This window comes from Hemicordylus capensis, chromosome 2 (assembly GCF_027244095.1).
Source record: "Hemicordylus capensis ecotype Gifberg chromosome 2, rHemCap1.1.pri, whole genome shotgun sequence".
NCBI classification, from domain to species: Eukaryota; Metazoa; Chordata; class Lepidosauria; order Squamata; family Cordylidae; genus Hemicordylus; species Hemicordylus capensis.
The window spans coordinates 251,301,851-251,321,356 of record NC_069658.1 but is presented as its reverse complement, the minus strand read 5'-3'; the positions used below and the strand labels follow the sequence as shown (position 1 = coordinate 251,321,356).

General features: G+C 43.9%; 1 protein-coding gene across 3 annotated transcripts; it reads right to left on the bottom strand.

Annotated features, from left to right (window-relative positions):
* Nucleotides 1-650: 650 nt before the first annotated feature.
* Nucleotides 651-19,255, bottom strand: LOC128343095 (E3 ubiquitin-protein ligase TRIM7-like). 3 transcript variants are annotated; one of them, XM_053291608.1, is made up of 9 exons: nucleotides 19,095-19,249; nucleotides 16,219-16,295; nucleotides 11,571-12,128; nucleotides 9,202-9,297; nucleotides 7,559-7,795; nucleotides 6,007-6,029; nucleotides 4,579-4,694; nucleotides 3,300-3,332; nucleotides 651-1,849 (listed from the first exon to the last, which is right to left on the bottom strand). In XM_053291608.1, exons 3-9 carry the CDS (start codon nucleotides 12,015-12,017, stop codon nucleotides 1,353-1,355), a joined length of 1,449 nt encoding a protein of 482 aa, XP_053147583.1. In that variant the 5' UTR covers nucleotides 12,018-12,128; nucleotides 16,219-16,295; nucleotides 19,095-19,249; the 3' UTR covers nucleotides 651-1,352. The 3 variants fall into 3 exon arrangements, with proteins under 3 accessions (XP_053147583.1, XP_053147584.1, XP_053147582.1); XM_053291609.1 differs by lacking the exon at nucleotides 16,219-16,295 and having other exon boundaries at nucleotides 651-1,846; nucleotides 19,095-19,255; XM_053291607.1 differs by lacking the exon at nucleotides 16,219-16,295 and having other exon boundaries at nucleotides 19,095-19,253.
* Nucleotides 19,256-19,506: the final 251 nt, after the last annotated feature.

Genomic DNA, 19,506 nt, shown 5'->3' with positions numbered 1-19,506 from the left:
GCCTGAAAGTTGACAGTAAACCACAGCCTTCACATACCAAAGTCAAGGGTGGTTCTGACGCACCGGGACATTTGAGTTTGTTCACCCCTGCTCAAGGGTAACAAGAGGATGTTCAGAGAAATGTAAAAATCCTGCACTGGGGAAGAAAAATCAAGTGCACTAGGAGAGGATGGGGGAGAAGTACCTTCAGGGCTTGGTGGCTAAACTGAATATGAGCAAGCAGTATGATGCATCTGCTAGAGAGGCAAATGAAATATGTAGTGTCCTGACCACAAGTCGTGATTGTTCCACTCTATTCTGCACTGATCAGACCTTGCTTGAAATACTGTTTGTAGTTCTGGGCTCTACATTTTAAGAAGGATGCTGACTAATGGGAACAGGTTCAGGAGAAAGCAGCCAAGATGGGGAGGGGTCTGGAAAATAAGTCCTATGAGGAACAGTTGAATGAGTGGGGTTTTGTTGCAAGCAGTCTTGAATTTTTGTAAGAAAAATGGAGCATGACTTTTTTGGAATTAGTACATAGATCTATTAATGTGCTTTTTTCATGTAAGATAAGCTGCCTTTTTTGGGAACACATTGAGATAAAATGTTTTAACACAAATTAATAAACCTGGGACCAATTTACTGTTGAGCCAGAAGACAGACAGGAGCAATAGGAAGAAATTTTAATCAACAGACATTCAAAACACATGCAGACACATGATACAAAAGAGTAAACAGATTAAAAAATAACAATCAGCCACTGGATTAGCTTATTTGGTAACTAGAGATTACAGATTACACTTGCAGAACAAAGTGATAAATGCAAGTAGCCCCACAGAAGAACATTGCCTTTACTGGCTGGATCCCAACAGCAGCCTTGTTGGCCAACGTGATGCCTATTGAAAATGGTGACACTGCTTAGATCTGGTATTATGAGCGTCAGCATATTGTTGCCTCTTTAAAAGATAACCTGCAGAGGGAAAGGGCACTCTAGAAAAGAGAGGGGAAAGCAGCTCATGGAGTTGGGTTTGATAGCTAGGATCTTTGGAGGCCTTTAAATCTGACCAAATTGCTTCTTTTAATTGATCTTGATGATCCAGAGAAAAACACTCAGCTGAACCCAAAAGGTAGCTTTGGCTGCCTTAGGGAAGGCTAGAGACAGAGACAAACTCAACAGTGGGAGAGGGGGAGTTTGCTGTGAGGTAAGCTCTGCTCCCCTCCCCTCCCCTCGAAACCCGGCATGATGATCTGTGTAAACACAGCTTCTTTCCAGCCATTAAAAACCTAGTCCCTAAACCCAGGTAGGGAAGGAGGCTGTACGTGCATTGCAGCTATGTTTTGTATATGCATCTGTCTCCACTCTGACTGCTTCAGGGAGAGAATGTCAAGCGGACTTTTTGACTCCCCAAAAAGAAAGGGAGAAGGGTCTCTGCCAAGGACGAGGCTCCAGAGAAGGCAAAGAGCAGGGCTCCAGTGTCAGCATCAAAAATGGCCACCCACCCCTCAGCACAGCTGAAAGACACGCGGATTCTCTTGACCTTTGCAGTCGGGGAGAGAGAGTCATGAGGGCTGTAGGCCCAGGGCCTATCTCCCCATTTCCCCACAGACCACGTATCTCCCTCAGGACCTTTTCTCTTTACAGACTTCCTGGCAACCTTCATCGCCCATCCTTCCTCACTTTCCATGTTGAATTGCCAGCAATATCTGCTGGTTGTGAATCCCCCATATCCCAGCAGAAGACGTCTTATGTCAAATCTCTCAGGATTGTATGGCAGGCACTGAAGTTTGTCTCCTGGTCTCACGATTTCATGATCCTCAAACAGGATGGGTTGGAGATGAACTGTGTATGAATCCAGAGGAACAACTGCTGTTTTGAGAAAGGGAAGATGATAAGCTGGATCAGTTGGGAAACAGACTTGCATCCTGAACCTAGAAGCACTTCTTCTACCAGACATGTCCTACATTTGAAGAGGGTGATTGCTTGAAACCTGAGGAGGAGAAGCTGGTGGCAGGCTGGACAAGGACAGAAATAATCCCCTCCTCATAAAAGTTCCTATTATTCATGGAAGCACTTATATCCTGCTTCTCCTGCCTTCTGAGGCTGCCCAAGCAAAAGAAAATGCAAGTAGAGAAGCAAAAAAGTGGTGGTTCATCATCTCAGAGGTCTTTGCTGCCATGAGGATAAACACTCACGGGCCACCTCAGAACAAAACAATTCAAAGTTGACCGGGGCAATCCAATAGATCTATTTATGGGAATCCCAAGCATAGCATTGCACAATGAGGACATCCAAATAATTTTACGATTGAAACATCCTTATACAGAACTATAAAAATAGAAGTTGAAACATTTTAGTTTGGTGGTGGGGGGAAACTAGTGAAAATAAGTCTTTTTCTTCATCCCTCAACTCCCACTTCATATTATTTATTTTTATTTAACTTATTTGTATGCCACCCAAAATGCAGTATTAGAACTCAGGTCACCTAATGCAACTAACTGACAGTAATTCTGGAAAGAGAATGTATTTTTTGCACTATACCTAATTTAGAGAAGTCACTGTCATAAGACATGTTGATTTTCTCAACTTCAGATAGTTTGCGATATGCCTTAAAAGATCCATTAGTCACAGTAAATGGAACCTCCATGTTCAGAGGCCCGGGCTGCCCAACACACGTTTATCTGAATGACTGGCAAACTAAAAGGAAAAAGAACCAGCCTGCATAAAGCTTCCCTGTCATGATCACCCATTGCAAAATGGGTGCAGGGACAATGACAAGCCTGCCCTGTCCATGTGCTGGGAATAAGCAACAGGCTTAAGCTGTAGCCTTCTTGCCCTGGTTGAGAATTTGTGACAGGCACCTGTATGGCTGCTATTTGTATGGATGGACGTTATTATTATTTTACATTTTATATCCCGCTCTTCCTCCAAGGAGCCCAGAGCGGTGTACTGCATACTTGAGTTTCTCCTCACAACAACCCTGTGAAGTAGGTTAGGCCGAGAGAGAAGTGATTTCAGAGTCACCCAGCTAGTATCATGGCTGAATGGGGATTTGAAGTCAGGTCTCCCCGATCCTAGTCTGGCACTCTAACCACTACACCACGCTAGCTTGGTTCAATCCAGGCAAGCAGTCTCTATGGTAAACAGCCAAAGGACTGTTCAAAACCACAGAAAGAAAAATAAGACATCATGGAACTCTTCCATTCTCCCTTGTGGTTCCAGAACCCCCAGGACAGAAGAGTGGGACACAAGCACACAGCTTTAAGACAAACCCCATCCCTCCTTTGAATGTGGTTCTGCACCAATCCCCCAAATTTACCTTTCTCCAGCTCAAGTCCAGATACCAGAGTGGCTGAGAAAGGGAAAGAAACAAAGAGGTTAAGCATTGCAATATTATGTTTGTAACAAAAATAGAAGTCAACGTGTATCATTTATTGCATCAGTTTTCTTATTTTAACTGAAGCATCACATAAATGCCAAAAGATACCTTGGAGAGGATTCCCGCAAACTAATACGCTTATGGATATTCAAACTAGCCTTCACCTAATGTGAAGTTTTTCAAACATTCTCAAGATTGCCATCAATTTAAGAAAAAAAGGCAGGGGGCAGGCAGGAATATATCAGATCCGCTACACTGACTGAAGGAAGAAGGCCAAGATCACCATACTTATGCTGGCAATAAGGAAAAGGAAGGAGGGAGAAAATAATGAGATAGAGCTGAGTGGTGTAGGTCGGTGGTTAATGAGTGGGGTGGGTTGGTGGGGGTTTATTTGGGTTTTTTTAAAGGCTCAAAAAGGAAAGGAAAGAAGTGTCATCTTTTCTGACAGGCACTTTGGTTAATGCAATAATTAAAACTGCTCCAAATGATTTGATTTAAGACAGAAAATTAGCAGCAGATACAGTCTGAAAAACCAGCCAGTGCACCATTAAAAAATCAATTTACACAGCAGCATAACCTAATGGTTAGGGGTGCACAATTTCAGCCCTCCCCAGCTGTTTTTGGACTACAGTTCCCATCCTTCCACAATGACCAATAGTCTGGGATGATGGAAGTTGTAGTCTCTAACATCTAAAGGAGGGCAAAAGTGGTGCAGTTAGATTGCTGGACTAAGACCAGGGGAGACCAGATTTCAAGTCTCCATTCAGCCATGAACCTCACTGGGCAACACTAGGCCAGTTGCTTATCTCTCAGTCTGACCTACCTCACAAGATTGTTGTGAGGAAAAAATAGCCACACACACAGCTCTGTGCTCCTTAGGGGAAGACCAGGATATAAATGTAAATTATAAATAAAATTTTAAAATCTCTTTTTTTAAAAGGTGATCTTTCATATAAAGGTGAGAGCAGAACACAGAAGGCGCGAGTCAAATATCCCAAAATGATTTTTTCAACTGGCATTCAACATTCTGAAAAGGTACATTTTGAGACAGCAATGTAAGCAATGCTCAGTAGGGGAAAGCCAAGTATCTTCTCAACTGTCATTCAATTTCCCCATTTGAACAGTCCCACTAACAGTACAAATAACCTAGAGCTCTTCACAAATGCATTTGGACCAATGCTAGTTTCAGTATAAAATCCTTGTAGCCATTCTTCATTACCTCTAAACAGCTTCATGAAACTCTCTGGAAAGGGATACATATCAAGGATTTCCATGATCCTCCTCTTCACGACAAGAGGAAAAGCCACTAGATCCTCAAATGGCTCTCTCTCACACCTAGTTAGGAGAGAAAAAATTTAATCTACCATCCAATCAATTCAGAAGTTCTGACTAGAGCAAGAGAGGAATGGCAGTGGAGGTGGGGGGAAGAAAAAGCAGACAGAGTAGAGACACCAGGAATTCCAGAAGGTCAGAGATGGATGCAGAAGGTCAGAAATTCAAAGAGAAGTGCTTTTGAGGAGGAGACTCTCCAGCATGATGGCTCCTAACTGTGCAAAGAAAGGCAGCCATTTCTTTAAGTCCCCCTCATGAATTGAGATTGCCTCTTGCAAGTGTAGCCACCTAATGGTGCAGTGGGGAAGTAACTTGCCTAGGGAGCAAGAGGTTGCTGGATTCAACGCCCCCCCACCCCCGCCGGGAATGTTTCCCAGACTATGGTAAACACCTATATTGGGCAGCAGCGACATAGGAAGATGCTGAAAGGCATGATCTCATACTGCGTGGGAGGAGGCAATGGTAAACCCCTCCTATATTCCACCAAAGAAAACCACAGGGCTCTGTGGTTGCCAGGAGTCAACACCGACTCCATGGCACAATACTTTACTTACAATGAATAAATATATTACCTGCTTGTGAGGCTCACTTCACAATGCTGGATGGGCAGAAGGGATAATTGCCTCTCTCACCTTCCTGCCAGAGCCCTTTTTGTGGCTAGGAATATACCAGTGAGGGCTGTACAATCCTCACGGAAATATTCCTGGACGTGAAAAGGGCTTTTGTGAGGAGGCGCAAGAAGCTAGAATTACTTTCCTCTCTCACTCTCTGCACACTGCACTTATGAGGCAGACCTCATAGCTGCAGTGCAAAGATTTGTCTCTTTGCGAGGACAGAGCTCTGACTAAGCTCTTGTAAGGCTGCAGAGCATGTCAGCCAGTGCACTGGAGGCGGAGGGCACTGCCTTCAACCATGTTCAACCGAAAGAAAGGGAATCACCTTTTTGTTCTTCTATGCTTTGTGAACTTTTTGTGGAAGTGTAATATAAACAATAATAATACCAACAATAGTGATCTTTGAGTGGTACACAGAGGATTTTCCTCTGCATTTCACAGAGAAGTACTTATCTGTGGATAATTGGAAAACTCAGTTCTTTCCCCTGGAAGGCCATTTTTTCCATATACTATCTGGATCAGAGCTGCACAATGTTGGCCCTCCAGCCATTAAGACTACAACTCCCATCATTCCTGTCAGTTGGCCACTGTGGCAGAAGATAATGGGAGCTGAAATCCAACAGCTAGGAGGGCCAACGTTGTGCAGCTCTGACCGAGACACTTCATGATGCAGAGAAGAGAAATGAGTGAGATCCACTTACCTCTGCAAGATGCTTGTAACATCCTAAAGGGGGAAAGAGAGAAATAAGAAGGGACTCAGTGCCTGCCACAGAATGAAGAACCATCTTTATTATATAGTGAAGTCTCCAGGCAAAGTGGAGACATTTCAAAGAAGTGAAGAGAGGTCTACTTAAACCTAACAGTTGAAGTGTAGAGATTAAAGATATTTTTAGACTGTCCTTCAGACGACCCCAGGGCAATAAAAAAAAATAAGGAAAACATCAAAGAATCAACTGAAATATATATTAGAGCAAAAAAAGCAGCAGCATAAAATCAAATCAAAAGAAGAGCAACCATTGCAGGTCCGCAGACTTGCTTTTGGGCCCAAGCCCTCCATATTAAGAATATAAGAAAAGGCCTGTTGGATCAAGCCAAAGGCCCATCCAGTCCAATACCCTGCCTCATGTAATGGCCAACCAGGTGCATCTAGGAAGCTTGCAAAAGGGCAGCCGCCCCTCTCGTGGGTGTTTCTCAGCACCTGGTGTTCAGAGGCATGCCCCCTCCGGTCCCAATTGAAAGATATAGCTACCAAGGCTAGTAGCCATTGATAGCCCTATCCCTCCATGAATGTGACAAATCACTTTTGAAAAATCTCTTTTATTGGCTGCCAATGCCTGAAGTTCTCTTTCTAAGCAAGAACTTGAGATATAAAAACAAACAGCCTTAGTGGGGGTGGGGGGGAGAAATCAATTGTTAAATGTTCTGCCCCACAGTGTGAACGGAAAGTAGAGCACACAAAAAGAAAGAAATTTAGGACTGACAAGAGCAAATACTTTTTTCACACAGTGCATAAATAATCTATGGAATTCCTTGCCATGGGATGTAGTGATGACTACCAGCTTGGATGGCTTTAAAAGGGGCTTAGACAGATTCATGGTGGACAGGTCTATCAATGGCTACTAGTCTGATGGCTGTGGGCCATCTCCAGCCTCAAAAGCATGACGCCTCTCAATACCAGTTGCAGGAGAACAATAGCAGGAGAGAGGACATGCCCTCAGCTTTTACCTGTGGGCTCCCCAGCGGCAGCTGGTGGGCCACTGTGTGAAACAGGATGCTGGACTAGATGGGCCTTGGGCCTGATCCAGCAGGGTTGTTCTTATGTTCTTAAAGTCATGAGAACTGTTTCATGTGGAGTCTGCCTTTCTCCTCCATATAGTTTGGTTTAGAAAGCCACAGAGGAAAATGGGGGGGGGGGAGAGCCCCTGGTGGCGCAGTGGTAAAACTGCCGCCCTGTAACCAGAAGGTTACAAGTTCGATCCTGACCAGGGGCTCAAGGTTGACTCAGCCTTCCATCCTTCCGAGGTCGGTAAAATGAGTACCCAGAATGTTGGGGGCAATATGCTAAATCATTGTAAACTGCTTAGAGAGCTCCGGCTATAGAGCGGTATATAAATGTAAGTGCTATTGCTAACACTCTCCCATCTGGAAATAGTCCTAGTCACCAGCACCATAAATTGGGCCCTTCTCTTCTTAGGCATACAAAGGTTTAAAGAGCTTTCCCCTGACGAGGAGCCTGGCCTACTACGGTCTTACCTGCAGCAGTTCACCTGGTGGTTGCTGACACTTCTCCTCCATCTCTTGGATGGTCTGTTCAAGAGAGGAGAGCTCCTCAGAGAGTTTGGCCATCTGCTCCTCCCTTTTCTTTGCAACCTCCTTCTCTACCTCTTCCATCTGGGCCAGCAGAAGTTTCTCCTCTTCTTCTTCTTCCAAAAGCTGGTGTAGTTCTCTGAACTCAGCCATTGTCTTCTCCTTCTCTGCTTTGGTTTGCTCCTGCAACAAGCACGTGGAAAGAGAAAAGCATGTCACTGATCTAAGAAAAAGATGCTATTTATTCCTAAAATCAGTTTGTGTACTGGAGGGCTGGAATGCAGCCAATATAATGCCCATTTTTAGTACCTCTAGTGACTGTTGCTGGTGTCTATCTGATGTTTGTTAGATTGTGAACCCTTTGGGGACAGGGAACCATCTTTTTTGTTTGTTATTTCTCTGTGTAAAGCCATTTTTGGAAGGGCAGTATAGAAATCAAATAAATAATACCATTTAGACAGAGGAGTTCTGGAGAGCTCAAAAGCTCACTGTCTAAAATTGGCTGGACCTCGGACTTTTAGTTTAAAACTTAATAAGAATAGAGCAAGCTTTTGAAGAGGTTGCAGTTCTTTGTAAAATCCTTGGCTTATTATAAAGGCAGTGTTGCCTTACAGCTTAACACAATTGTTAAGAAAATGCCTAGTATGCTTTACAGTCTGAGCTGGTACATGTTTACTCAGAAGTAAATCTCAGAGTTCATTGAGGTCAAGTGTGTGTAGAGGATTCCAGTCTTAGAAGAATATGGTAAGGAATCCAACTTATCATAAGAACAGCCCTGCTGGATCAGGCCCATCTAGTCCAGCATCCTGTTTCACACAGTGGACCACCAGATGCCACTGGGAGCCTATAGGCCAGGGGTTCTCAACCTTGGGTCCCCAGATGTTGCTGGACTTCAACTCCCATAATCCCCAACCAAAGACCACTGGGGCTGGGGATTATGGGAGCTGGTCCAACAACATCTGGGGACCCAAGGTTGAGAATCCCTGCTATAGGCAGTTGAGGGCATGCCCTCTCTCCTGCTGTTACTCCCCTGCAGCTGGTACTCAGAGGCATCCTGCCATTCAAGTTGGAGGTGGCATATAGCCCTCCAATTAGTAGCCATTGATAGACCTCTCCTCTATGAAGTTATCCAAACCACTCTTAAAGCCATCCAGATAGTTGGCTGTCACCACATCTTGTGGCAGAAAACATCACTGATAGTTATAATTGGCATGAAGCAGATCTGTCTTTTTTAAAAAGACAGAGACCTTTTAAAAATAATGTTTTGGGCTACTGAGAATCCTAACACCACAACGCTATACATGTTTACTTAGAAGTATTTAAGTCCCACTGCATACAAGGGGCCAACTAAGTGTGCTGTTCTAAAGAACAGATGTTCTACAGTGCAGAGCTGCCCCTTGACTAAGTTTCTTCCGCATTTGTGCTTCTTCATGACTTGTTGAATTTTAATTATGTTTGATGGCAATTCATCGTTTTTGTAACCCACATTGGTATTTTCTGGAAAAGTGGAATCATAATATTGAATAGCTGTTATCTTCAGTTTTTCTAGTTCTTGTACTTGTTTATTTCTCAGGAATGGTGACACTTACAAGCAATTCTTGGCTCTCTCTTTCTATGGTTTCTTTATACACCATTATCTTCTCTCTCTCCTTTCTCAGAATATTCAGGCTGCTACCAATCAGATCCTAAAAAAAAGAAGTAGTTCCAGCTTAATTTCTTTTTCAGAGGTTTAGTATTCCTGCTTGTGAAATCTATCCTTGAGAGAAACGGATATGGAGTACTGTAGAAACATTTCCGCTCTCATAGTTTTCCTTAAGTGATCTATCTTTTATGCCCATATTTGCATACACACGTGGACAAATGTGTTGGTACCCCTCCATGAAAAAAGAAGAACCCAAAATTGTCTCTGAAATAACTTGAAACTGACAAAGTAATTGGCACCATCATTGCTTATTCCGCATTTAACAAAAATCAGACTTTGCTTTAGAGTTTTGAAGCAACATAATATTTCAAATTCTAACACAAATGAAAAAATGGCATGGACAAAAATGTTGGGACCCTTAACCTAATATTTTGAATATTTTGTTGCACAACCTTTTAGAGGCAATCACTGCAAACAAGTGATTCCTGTAGCTCTCAGTGAGACTTCTGCACCTGTCAACAGGTAGTCTGGCCCACTCATCCTGAGCAAACTGCTCCAGCTGTGTCAGGTATGAAGGGTGCCTTCTCCAGACTGCATGTTTCAGTTCTTTCCATAGATCTTCGTCAGGGCTCATAGAAGGCCACTTAAGAATAGTCCAATGTTTTGTCCTTAGCCATTCTTGGGTGCTGTTAGCTGTGTGTTTTGGGTCATTATCCTGTTGGAGGATCCATGACCTGCGACTGAGACAGAGCTTTCTGACACTGGGCAGTACGTTTCACTCCAGAATGTCTTGATAGTCTTGAGATTTCATTGATCCCTGCACAGACTCAAGGCACCCCGTGCCAGACGCAGCAAAGCAGCCCCAAAACATAACCGAACCTCCTCCATGTTTCACAGTAGGTATGGTGTTCTTTCCTTTGAAAGCTTCATTTTTTCGTCTGTGGACATAGAGCTGATGTGACTTGCCAAAAGCTCCAGTTTTGTCTCATCTGTCCAAAGGATATTCTCCCAGAAGCATTGTGGCTTGTCAATATGCATCTAAGCAAATTCCAGTCTGGCTTTTTTATGTTTTTCTTTCAACAGTGGAGTCCTCCTGGGTCTTCTTCCATTGAGCCCACTGTCACTCAAAAAGCAACGGATAGTGCGATCAGACACTGATGGACCTTGGGAGTTCAGCTGGTATCTCTTTGGAAGTTTTCCTTGGCTTTTTGTCTACTATTCTCACTATCCTTCTGCCCATTCTGGGGTCGATTTTCCTCTTGCGGCCACGTCCAGGGAGGTTGGCTACAGTCCCATGGACCTTGAACTTCCTGATAATATTTGCAACTGTTGTCACAGGAACATCAAACTGCTTGGAGATGGTCTTATAGCCTTTGCCTAAAACATGCTTGTCTATAATTTTCTTTCTGATCTCCTCAGACAACTCTCTCCTTTGCTTTCTCTGGTCCATGTTCATTGTGGGACACATGATGATACCAAACAGCAGAGTGACTACTTTTCTCCATTTCAATAGGCTGAATGACTGATTGCACGATTGGAGACGTGTGATACTAATTAAAGAAAACAGCTAACTTGAAAAATCACTCTAATCCAATTATTTATGATCTTTTCTAGGGCTACCAACAAATGTGTCCAGGCCACTTTAGAATATCTTTGGAGAATAAGCAATAATTTATCTCTTTTCACACTTGCTTTGCTTTACTCAATGACATAGCAAAGGCAGGCAGGTATACATGGGACAATTGCTTTTCATTTAATCTATTTTCAGGAGGCATAAAACACTTTTTCAATGAGCTGTAAGGGTACCAACAAATTTGTCCACGTGTGTAGATGCTTATATACTGGTGTTTATATACTATTTATACAGAATATTCAATAAAATGTTTTTTAAAAGAAAGATACAAACTGAACAATATTCTGCCATTATGGAAGGAGGATGTCTCAAGTCCTGCTGAGGTTGTAACCTAAAATTAAACAGTCTCATGCTTTAATTTTGTAAGATGCCTAGTTTGTTATTTTAGTAATGGGAATGTGCGGGGGTGGGAGGGATGTATAATAAATTCATTGAAGTAGTTATTAAAAACTCAGCCTGAGTCTGTATTTAATATTTCTTGAGTTCTGGAGTGAGGGGGTCTCCCTATTACCTCCATGTCCAAACTCAACTTTTCAAAAATGGCTTTTGGAGATGACCTCTCAAGCCCTTTCAATACTGGGACCACTTCGGTCCCTTCCCCAACACTAGCAGCCCTGCCCTGGAAGCTCTCAGGACACACCCTGGTTATTCCTCAGCCAGTCTGTGGAATGGAGAGTCCCTACCTTGTACTCCTGGCCAGCCGCATCCACAGGAACTATATTGTGAGCTTGGTGCTCCTTGGATTTGTAACACACCACACAGAGGAGGGCTTTGTCATCCTTACAGAAGAGCTCCAGGAACTCCAGGTGCTTCTCACAGACTCTCCACCCTCTTGCTTCCCGCTTCACGGGCACACCCAGTTGTTTGACTATTGTAGCCAGATTGGCCAGTGACCGGTTTGGCTTCAAGTGCCTGATCTGAATTCTTGCTCTGCACAGAGGACACACCCTTCTATTCAGTAGACAGTCAGAACAGATGGGCCTACCAGCTGGCTCCTTCCAGCTCCTGGTAATGCAGGCTTGGCAGAAATTGTGCCCACAGTTTAGTATTACTGGATACGTGAAGAAGTCCAGGCAAATGGAGCAAGTTACTTCCTGCAGAAGTTGCTTCCTGGGGCTTAGATTGGCCATGGCTCAAACACTGGGATGCCAAGAGCCTGAGTTTCACTTTCCTCTCTGCCCCTCCACCCAATCAGCTCTCAGCTGGAGTCCCACGGCTGGCAGTTCCTTTGCCTCAGAGTGCTGAAAAAAGAAAGATCAGATGTCATTGGTGGACACAGAACAGGAGGAGGAGAGGTTAAGCCATTGCCTTTCCCAGGAACAGATGAGATAGCCCTCAAAACTATCTATTAAAACACACATGTATGGAGGGGGGAACCTGGCTGGTCTTGTGGTAGCAAGCATGACTTGTCCCCATAGCTAAGCAGGGTCTGCCCTGGTTGCATATGAATGGGAGACTTGATGTGTGAGCACTGCAAGATATTCCCCTCAGGCGATGGAGCCACTCTGGGAAGAGCAGAAGGTTTCAAGTTCCCTCCCTGGCTTCTCCAAGATAGGGCTGAGAGAGATTCCTGCCTGCAACCTTGGAGAAGCCGCTGCCAGTCTGTGAAGACAATACTGAGCTAGATAGACCAATGGTCTGACTCAGTATATGGCAGTTTCCTTTGTTCCTATGAACCTGGATTCAGAAGTGTTATGGAGGGAATTTGGGAAGATAAGCTTCTTTTGTGGGCAGCAAATCCAGCACAAACTTGTGCTCTTTACTTCTGCCCTTTCCTAAGCATTATTTTATATTTACATTTATATCTCACTCTTTCTACAAGGAGCCCAGAGCAGCATACATGGTTAGGTTTATCCTCACAACCACCCTGTGAGGTATGTTGGACTGAGAGATAAGCGATTGGCCCAGAGACACCCAGTGAGTTTCATGGCTGATTAGGGATTTGAACTTGGGTCTCTCCAATCCTAGTCCAACACTCTAATCCCTACAATCAATTGGCACCCAAACCATCCATCTTTTTTGTCAATATAGCACTGATGCTTACAAACCCTGAAAAAAGCTCTGCCTGAAGTGATGTCATGTGTTTTGGAATATGATCCAGTAGCAGGCTTACAAATCAGTACCTCAGCAGCAAAAAGTAATATCCCTTAACCCCAGAAATGTATTCGGTATCTGTCTGGTTCCTTGCTTCATGAAGATTCAATCACATGATTTGGGGCTCACATCCTAAAGTGTCTGGTGGAACAGCTCCCACCCCCAACTTCAACCCAAGTAAATTAATTCTGAATTTTAAAATGTGGGATAAGCTTATTTTATTGCAATTGGGGCTGATAGCTGTAATGAAGATGACGGCAATGTTCAATCACACTTTCTTTTTCCAGACATAATATTTTAAATTTTGTACACCACCTAGAGATTTATACACCAGGCAGCATAAAAATATTATAAATAAATAAATATAAAGTGTATCCCAAAATACATTTGGTGCAGTGCAAAAAATGTGTAGCAGAAACAGTTTTTGTGCTGTTGGGCCTATGGAGCTTGAGGAAGCAGGTTGTTACTTAAAAAGAGAAGCAGGGGAAGAAGGGAGAAAAAGAAATGGAAAATAAAGTTTGTTTCCTTGCAGTCTTCACAACCTTGTACTTAAGTATATTAGAGCCAGCTTTTATTTATGACTTTCACTCTCTCCCCATCTCTCTATTTCTGTTAATTCTTATTTTCTTCTCCAGCTTTCTGTAAGAAAACCCTAGAGCAGGGCTGCACAACTTCAGACTTCCTGCAGATGTTGGACTACAACTCCCATAATCCCAGATTACTGGTGACTTGTGGCTGGGAATGATGGGAGTTGCAGTCCAAAACCAGCTGGAGGATCAAAGTTGTACAGCACTGCTCCAGAGAAAGATAATGTTTGCGGATGGGGATGAGCTGCACCCATCACTGGTGCTGTAGGGAATTATGATGGGCTGGAAGGCTATTACATTTCCCTGGGATCCACCCTCAGTATTTATACATTTATATCCTACTCTTCCTCCAAGGAGCCCAGAGCAGTACATGGGTATGTTTATCCTCACAACAACCCTGGGAAGTAGGTTAGGCTGAGATACACATGACTGGCTCAGAGGTATGCTTGTACACCACTCCTTCAGAGTAGGCTGCCACCAGTTGAAGACTGGTCCAGCGTCACTAACCAGACTCAGACACTTCTCTGGATTCCTACCCCTTTGGAAGGAAGAGTGTGTCTACTGGAGAAGGGCATCCCCGCCCGACAGCTCCCTGTTGGAGAATTACTGGGAGAGCCTCTTCAGAAGGGGCTAGAGCGCAGGCAGGGTAGGCTAGGACTTAGAATGAATCCGTCAGCTCAGAAAGAAAGCTGCCCAGGTACATTTTGACTAGGGAACAGCGTAGGTTTCATTTAAAAAATGCTAGAGCTAGAAATTCCATACTCGGGGTGTTCTTTAGCCATTTTAGCCTTAAACAAGTTATTCTAGTAAGAACTAATCTGCCTACTTTTCTTTCACTATCCCTAAAACTGGTCTAAATTTGGTTCAAATCGAGGTCCACAAGTTAGACCTCTTGTACCTCAAATGTTCATATGTCCACTATCTTGGATCGGGGAGGATGACATCATTACAAACACATTGAGGTATCCCTGTGTGTCACTCACTACAACTGTACCAAATTTGGTTCAAATTGGTTAGACAGTACACAAGTTAGCCCACTTGCGCCTCAAATGTTCACATGTCTGCCATCTTGGACTGGGTGGAGGACATCATTACAAACTATACCATTGGGGCATCTCTATATGTCCCTACAGCTTAAGCAAATTTGGTTCAAATTGGTTAGCCCACTTGCGCCTCAAAAGTTTATTCATCCGTCATCTTGAATCAGGGTGGATGACATCATCACAAACTAAGCCGATGAGGTGCTATGTGTCCCTACAACTGTACCCAATTTGGTTCATATTGGTCCAGACATTGCGAAGGAATGGAGGAACACACATGGACACACAGGGAAGATCTCATAAACCTACAGGTAAAGTGTGCCGTCGAGTCGGTATCGACTCCTGGCGATCACAGAGCCCTGTGGTTGTCTTTGGTAGAATAGAGGAGGGGTTTACCATTGCAATCTCCTGCGCAGTATGAGATGATGCCTTTCAACATCTTCCTATATTGCTACTGCCCAATATAAGTGTTTCCCACAGTCTGGGAAACATACCAGCGGGGATTCGAACCAGCAACCTCTGGCTTTATAATCAAGTCATTTCCTCACTGCGCCATTAAGTGGCTAAGCCTACTGGAAAGTAGCCCCCCCAAAAGACACAAAAGTAGTGAATAATAAGTACGGTTACAGCTTGAATGCCCAACTTTGGCCTTCCAGCTCTTAGACTAGAGGGCCCAAGTTGGGCACCCCTGGTTTAGAGGGGATGGGGCTGCAGCCCAGTGATAAGAGCATCTGCTTTGGATGTAGAAGGTCCCAGGTTCAGTCCATGGCATCTTCAGATAGGAGAGCTGTTCTTGTGGTAGCAAGCATGAATTGTCCCCTTTGCTAAGCAGGTTCTGCCTTGGCTTGCATTTGAATGGAAGACTTGTACGAGAACTGTAAAATATTCCCCTTAAGGGATGAGGCCACTCTGGGAAGAGCATATGCACACTTGCATGCAGAAGGTTCAAGGTTCCTCCCTGGCACCTCCAAAATAGGGTCAAGAGAGATTCCTGCCTGCAACCTTGGAGAAGCTGCTGCCAGTCTGTGTAAACAATACTGAGCTAGATGGACCAATGGTCTGACTCATTCCTAAGGCTGGTTTTTAAAACTATGGTACTAAAAATCTCAAAACAAAAGCATGAGGGCTTTTAGCCATTTAACCCTCCCCCCCCCACCACACACACTTTTTTTTTAAAGGACACAAAAAGCAGCTGCAACTTTTAGTAGCAAAATGAATCTCTGCTAATGAAATTTAAGCACTGATCTTAACACAATAAGGATTGTTTGCTCACAGTACACATTGTGAAGAATGCACATGCCTTCTTCCCCCCCCCCCCCCAGTGTTCCCTGTAAGCGGGATTCCCAGATGTTGTTGACTACGACTCCCAGGATCTCCAGCTGTTGTGGCCTTTGGCTGGGGATTATGGGAGTTGTAGTCAACAACATCCCTCTAGGACTCCCTCTTATAGGGCACACTGCCCCCACACCCATGTGTTCGGACACCATAGCTTCCTACTGTGCGTGAGTGCGATTAAATCAACACAAGTGCATTCACACATGGTAATGTATGCATACTGAAGATAAAACAGGAATGCTGTGTATTAACAAGTATAAAGGGTTAAAGCTTACCAAGATCCCTGTTTTTAAATATAGAGCATCACAGCATATCTCCAATATGCATACACTACCATGTGTAAAGGGTGGTTCTGGAAAACAAGAGGAAATGTGCATTCTAAACACTTAATAGAAATTAAACGTTTACGTGGTTGAAATCTTATCCTTTTTGTTTAAACATTAACATGGTCAGCTCTGATTAAAAACAAACACTCAGCTTCCCCTATTAGGAGAAGAAACTACCTGTAGCCTCCAACAGCAATAGAAAAAAGGGAAAGTCCCATCCACAACCCACGGAGCAGAAGGCAGTCTGGCTCCTAAGCTCTTGGGCTGGCTCCTATAGCCAAATAAAATGAGGCCTGGGTTATTAAGTGTATTTAGGGTAGGGGAGATCTGGGTCCAAATCTTCCCCACTCAGCCATGAAGCTCAGTGGAGATGAATCTAGTCTAACCTACCTCACAAGGTTGTTGTGAGGATTAAATGGGGAAGGAAGGGTGGGAAAGGTATGCTACTCTTGAGTTTCTTGGAGGAAGGGCAGGAATTGGTCATCGCATGCATGCTAGACCTTGACCAATTTTCTTTGAGTCTCAGCCAAAAATTTAGAAGCCAACAGTGGACCCTTGACAAAATTACTGGACACAGAAACAGGGTGGTCTAAGGTAAACAGAGATTTTTATAAATAACTACCTCTGAATATCCTAGTTTAGGTGCCATGGCTCCCTAGTGTCTGGAATTTGTCAAGCCCTGATATGTGCATGCCCAGCAGAAAGGTATATTTACTTTTACCTATATGCAGCCCAGTCCTAGGCAGGCATGCAAACTCAAAAGCTAGTTGCAATGAGACCAAAAGTCAATTTTGTATTTATATATACATAATTTTACAATATAAATAAGACACTCCTTTCACTGCAGTTCTCATCCCAGATGACAACAGGGAGTAGCCCAGTTGGATCCCTCCTATGAACTGCATTTTTGAAACCAAAAAAACAAAAGAAATTGCAGATTCCCTTAGCGACACCATGGAACTGCCATGCCGCTGTTGTGAAAACAGAAGCACAAATCACACAAATGCCCTCCACCAACACCATATATATAATCACCTGCAATATCAGTATATTGTGGATGGATAGGATGGCAGGGACTGCCTGACAAAAATCCATTCCTTACTAAAAATAATTTTATTATTATTATAAAAAGCCATTCAGCAGAAGTCTGACTGTGGCTGTGATCTTCTGCTCAAGAGCGGGCGGGGGGCGGAATTCAACAATCATGTGGGAGCCCCTGGTGGCGCAGTGGTAGAACTGCCGCCCTGTAACCAGAAGGTTACAAGTTCGATCCTGACCAGGGGCTCAAGGTTGACTCAGCCTTCCATCCTTCCGAGGTCGGTAAAATGAGAGGTCGGTAAAATGAGTACCCAGAATGTTAGGGGGCAATATGCTAAATCATTGTAAACTGCTTAGAGAGCTCCGGCTATAGAGCGGTATATAAATGTAAGTGCTATTGCTATGTGAAAAGAGACCCTTTCTAAGGGGAAGAGCAGTTTAGCCTTTACAGTGCTCAAGGGAGTGGTTGATTTCTTAGAAAGGTTGTCTCTCTAGCCCAGGCCTACACAATTTTGGCCTCCCTGCAAATGTTAGGCTACAACTCCCACAATCCCCTATTACTGGCCACTGTAGCCAAGGATGATGGGAGTTTTAGTTCAAAAACAGCTGGAGGGCCAAAGTTGTGGTGCCCTGCTCCTACCCTCTTCACACATGATGCTCAACACTCATATGAGTTTACAATCTACACAGCTACAGATCTGTACACACATACGCACACAATTATTTGCAAATTGCTGAACACAGGTAATATGTTCATCTATTACCATGCATTTGAGGCATTTGTACCCAGGTTCACTCTTAAAATGAATGCAGGTCAAGGGTGTAGCTATAATTGAGCAGATGGGTTCAAAGAACTCAGGACCCCCCAGCTCCACCCCTCCCTATTTTCTTCATTATCTCCCTCACTCTGTGGGGCTACCAGGGAGAGGGGCAAACATAGGCCCCGTCTCCCCTAGCTATGCCCCGATACATACAAGCATACAACCATCTGTACACTCATGTCTGAACAGGGCTTTTCTCTCTGCTGCAAGCTTTATTCTAAGCATCCCCAAAAAACTGCACAAGAAGCTCATATAACCCCCTCATCTCCAATCTGTGAGCACCCTTCAAACCTTTCTCTAACGGTGGGAGGGACTTATAAGAGAGAAGGGGAAATGAAAATTGTGTGGAGAGAAGAAAAGATAGGAAAATAAGAGAAGGGAAAATAGCTTTGCAAAAAAAAATGGATGAGCCATTAACTCAGCAAATCTGCATACTGAAATGCATAAGCAGCCATTACTCAGGCAAGCTCCCCTCCCCCCCCCAAAAAAACTTCTTCCCTACTCCCTAGCATTTTCAATCATTTTTTTGGTCCTAGTTTCAGCCAGCCTCACCAAAACCACTCCACTGTGGAATAAAGGATGAAAACCAAGATTGGTTTCAGACAATCACAAGGAACCTGGTTAAAACGTTACAGCTGTGAATTGTGTGAATCCAGAATTTCAGAGCAATCCTGGTCAATAGATAGCCAGGTTAACCAGAGCACGATTGTTCTGAAATTCTGAATTCACTCCATTAGTTCCACTAGGCTCACTAACCCCGATTAGCTTTTTTCACCAAGATACTTGTGACTATGTGAACCCAGCCCGAGTTTGGAAAGAAGAAGAAAAAACGGGAGTGATTCAGCTCCAGTTGCATGTTGCATCCCCAAAGTAGCGACCACTTATTCAAACTAGCATGATCAGAAGAGACAAAAGAACTAAAACCATAGATTTGTATTTCAGCGATCTGCAAAGAGTTGGTCTTACCAGCAGCACGAGGAAAGAGAAGCAGCGACGATCCACCAGCGCAGGATAAATAAGCCAAAAAGATTCTTTCTGCGACACTCCCACCAGCTTTTAAAAGCGCAGTCTGCCCGGCGCCCGCCCCTCACATCCGCCCAGGAATCTTCCTAAACAATACTTTTCGTCTTGCTTCTCTCTCCAGCCCCTCCCTCCCGGAATAGTCGGGTAACAGCTCTGCGTGCGTACCCGATTAAATATAATCGATATAGCGGGTGAGCGAGGGCAGAGGCTGTGTGTATAGTTTTCTCTACTTGCTTTCATGCTCTGAAACCAGCAAGGCATTTATTATCTTGCAAATTACTTGAAGCTTAGCAGGAAGCTAAAGGTTAGAGAAGAGGAAAGCTAGTCTCCCTCCCTCCCTCCTCCCGCCCTTCTC

What these genes read in the sequence shown, in the direction of transcription:
- LOC128343095 (XM_053291607.1), bottom strand. Translation starts at nt 12,017, where the DNA reads ATGGCCAATCTAAGCCCCAGGAAGCAACTTCTGCAGGAAGTAACTTGC. An exon ending in CGGCTGGCCAGGAGTACAAG is followed by an intron (nt 9,298 to 11,570) that starts GTAGGGACTCTC and finishes TCTTTTTTTTAG; the next exon opens with GATCTGATTGGTAGCAGCCT. An exon ending in TTTCATGAAGCTGTTTAGAG is followed by an intron (nt 3,333 to 4,578) that starts GTAATGAAGAAT and finishes TCCCTTTCTCAG; the next exon opens with CCACTCTGGTATCTGGACTT.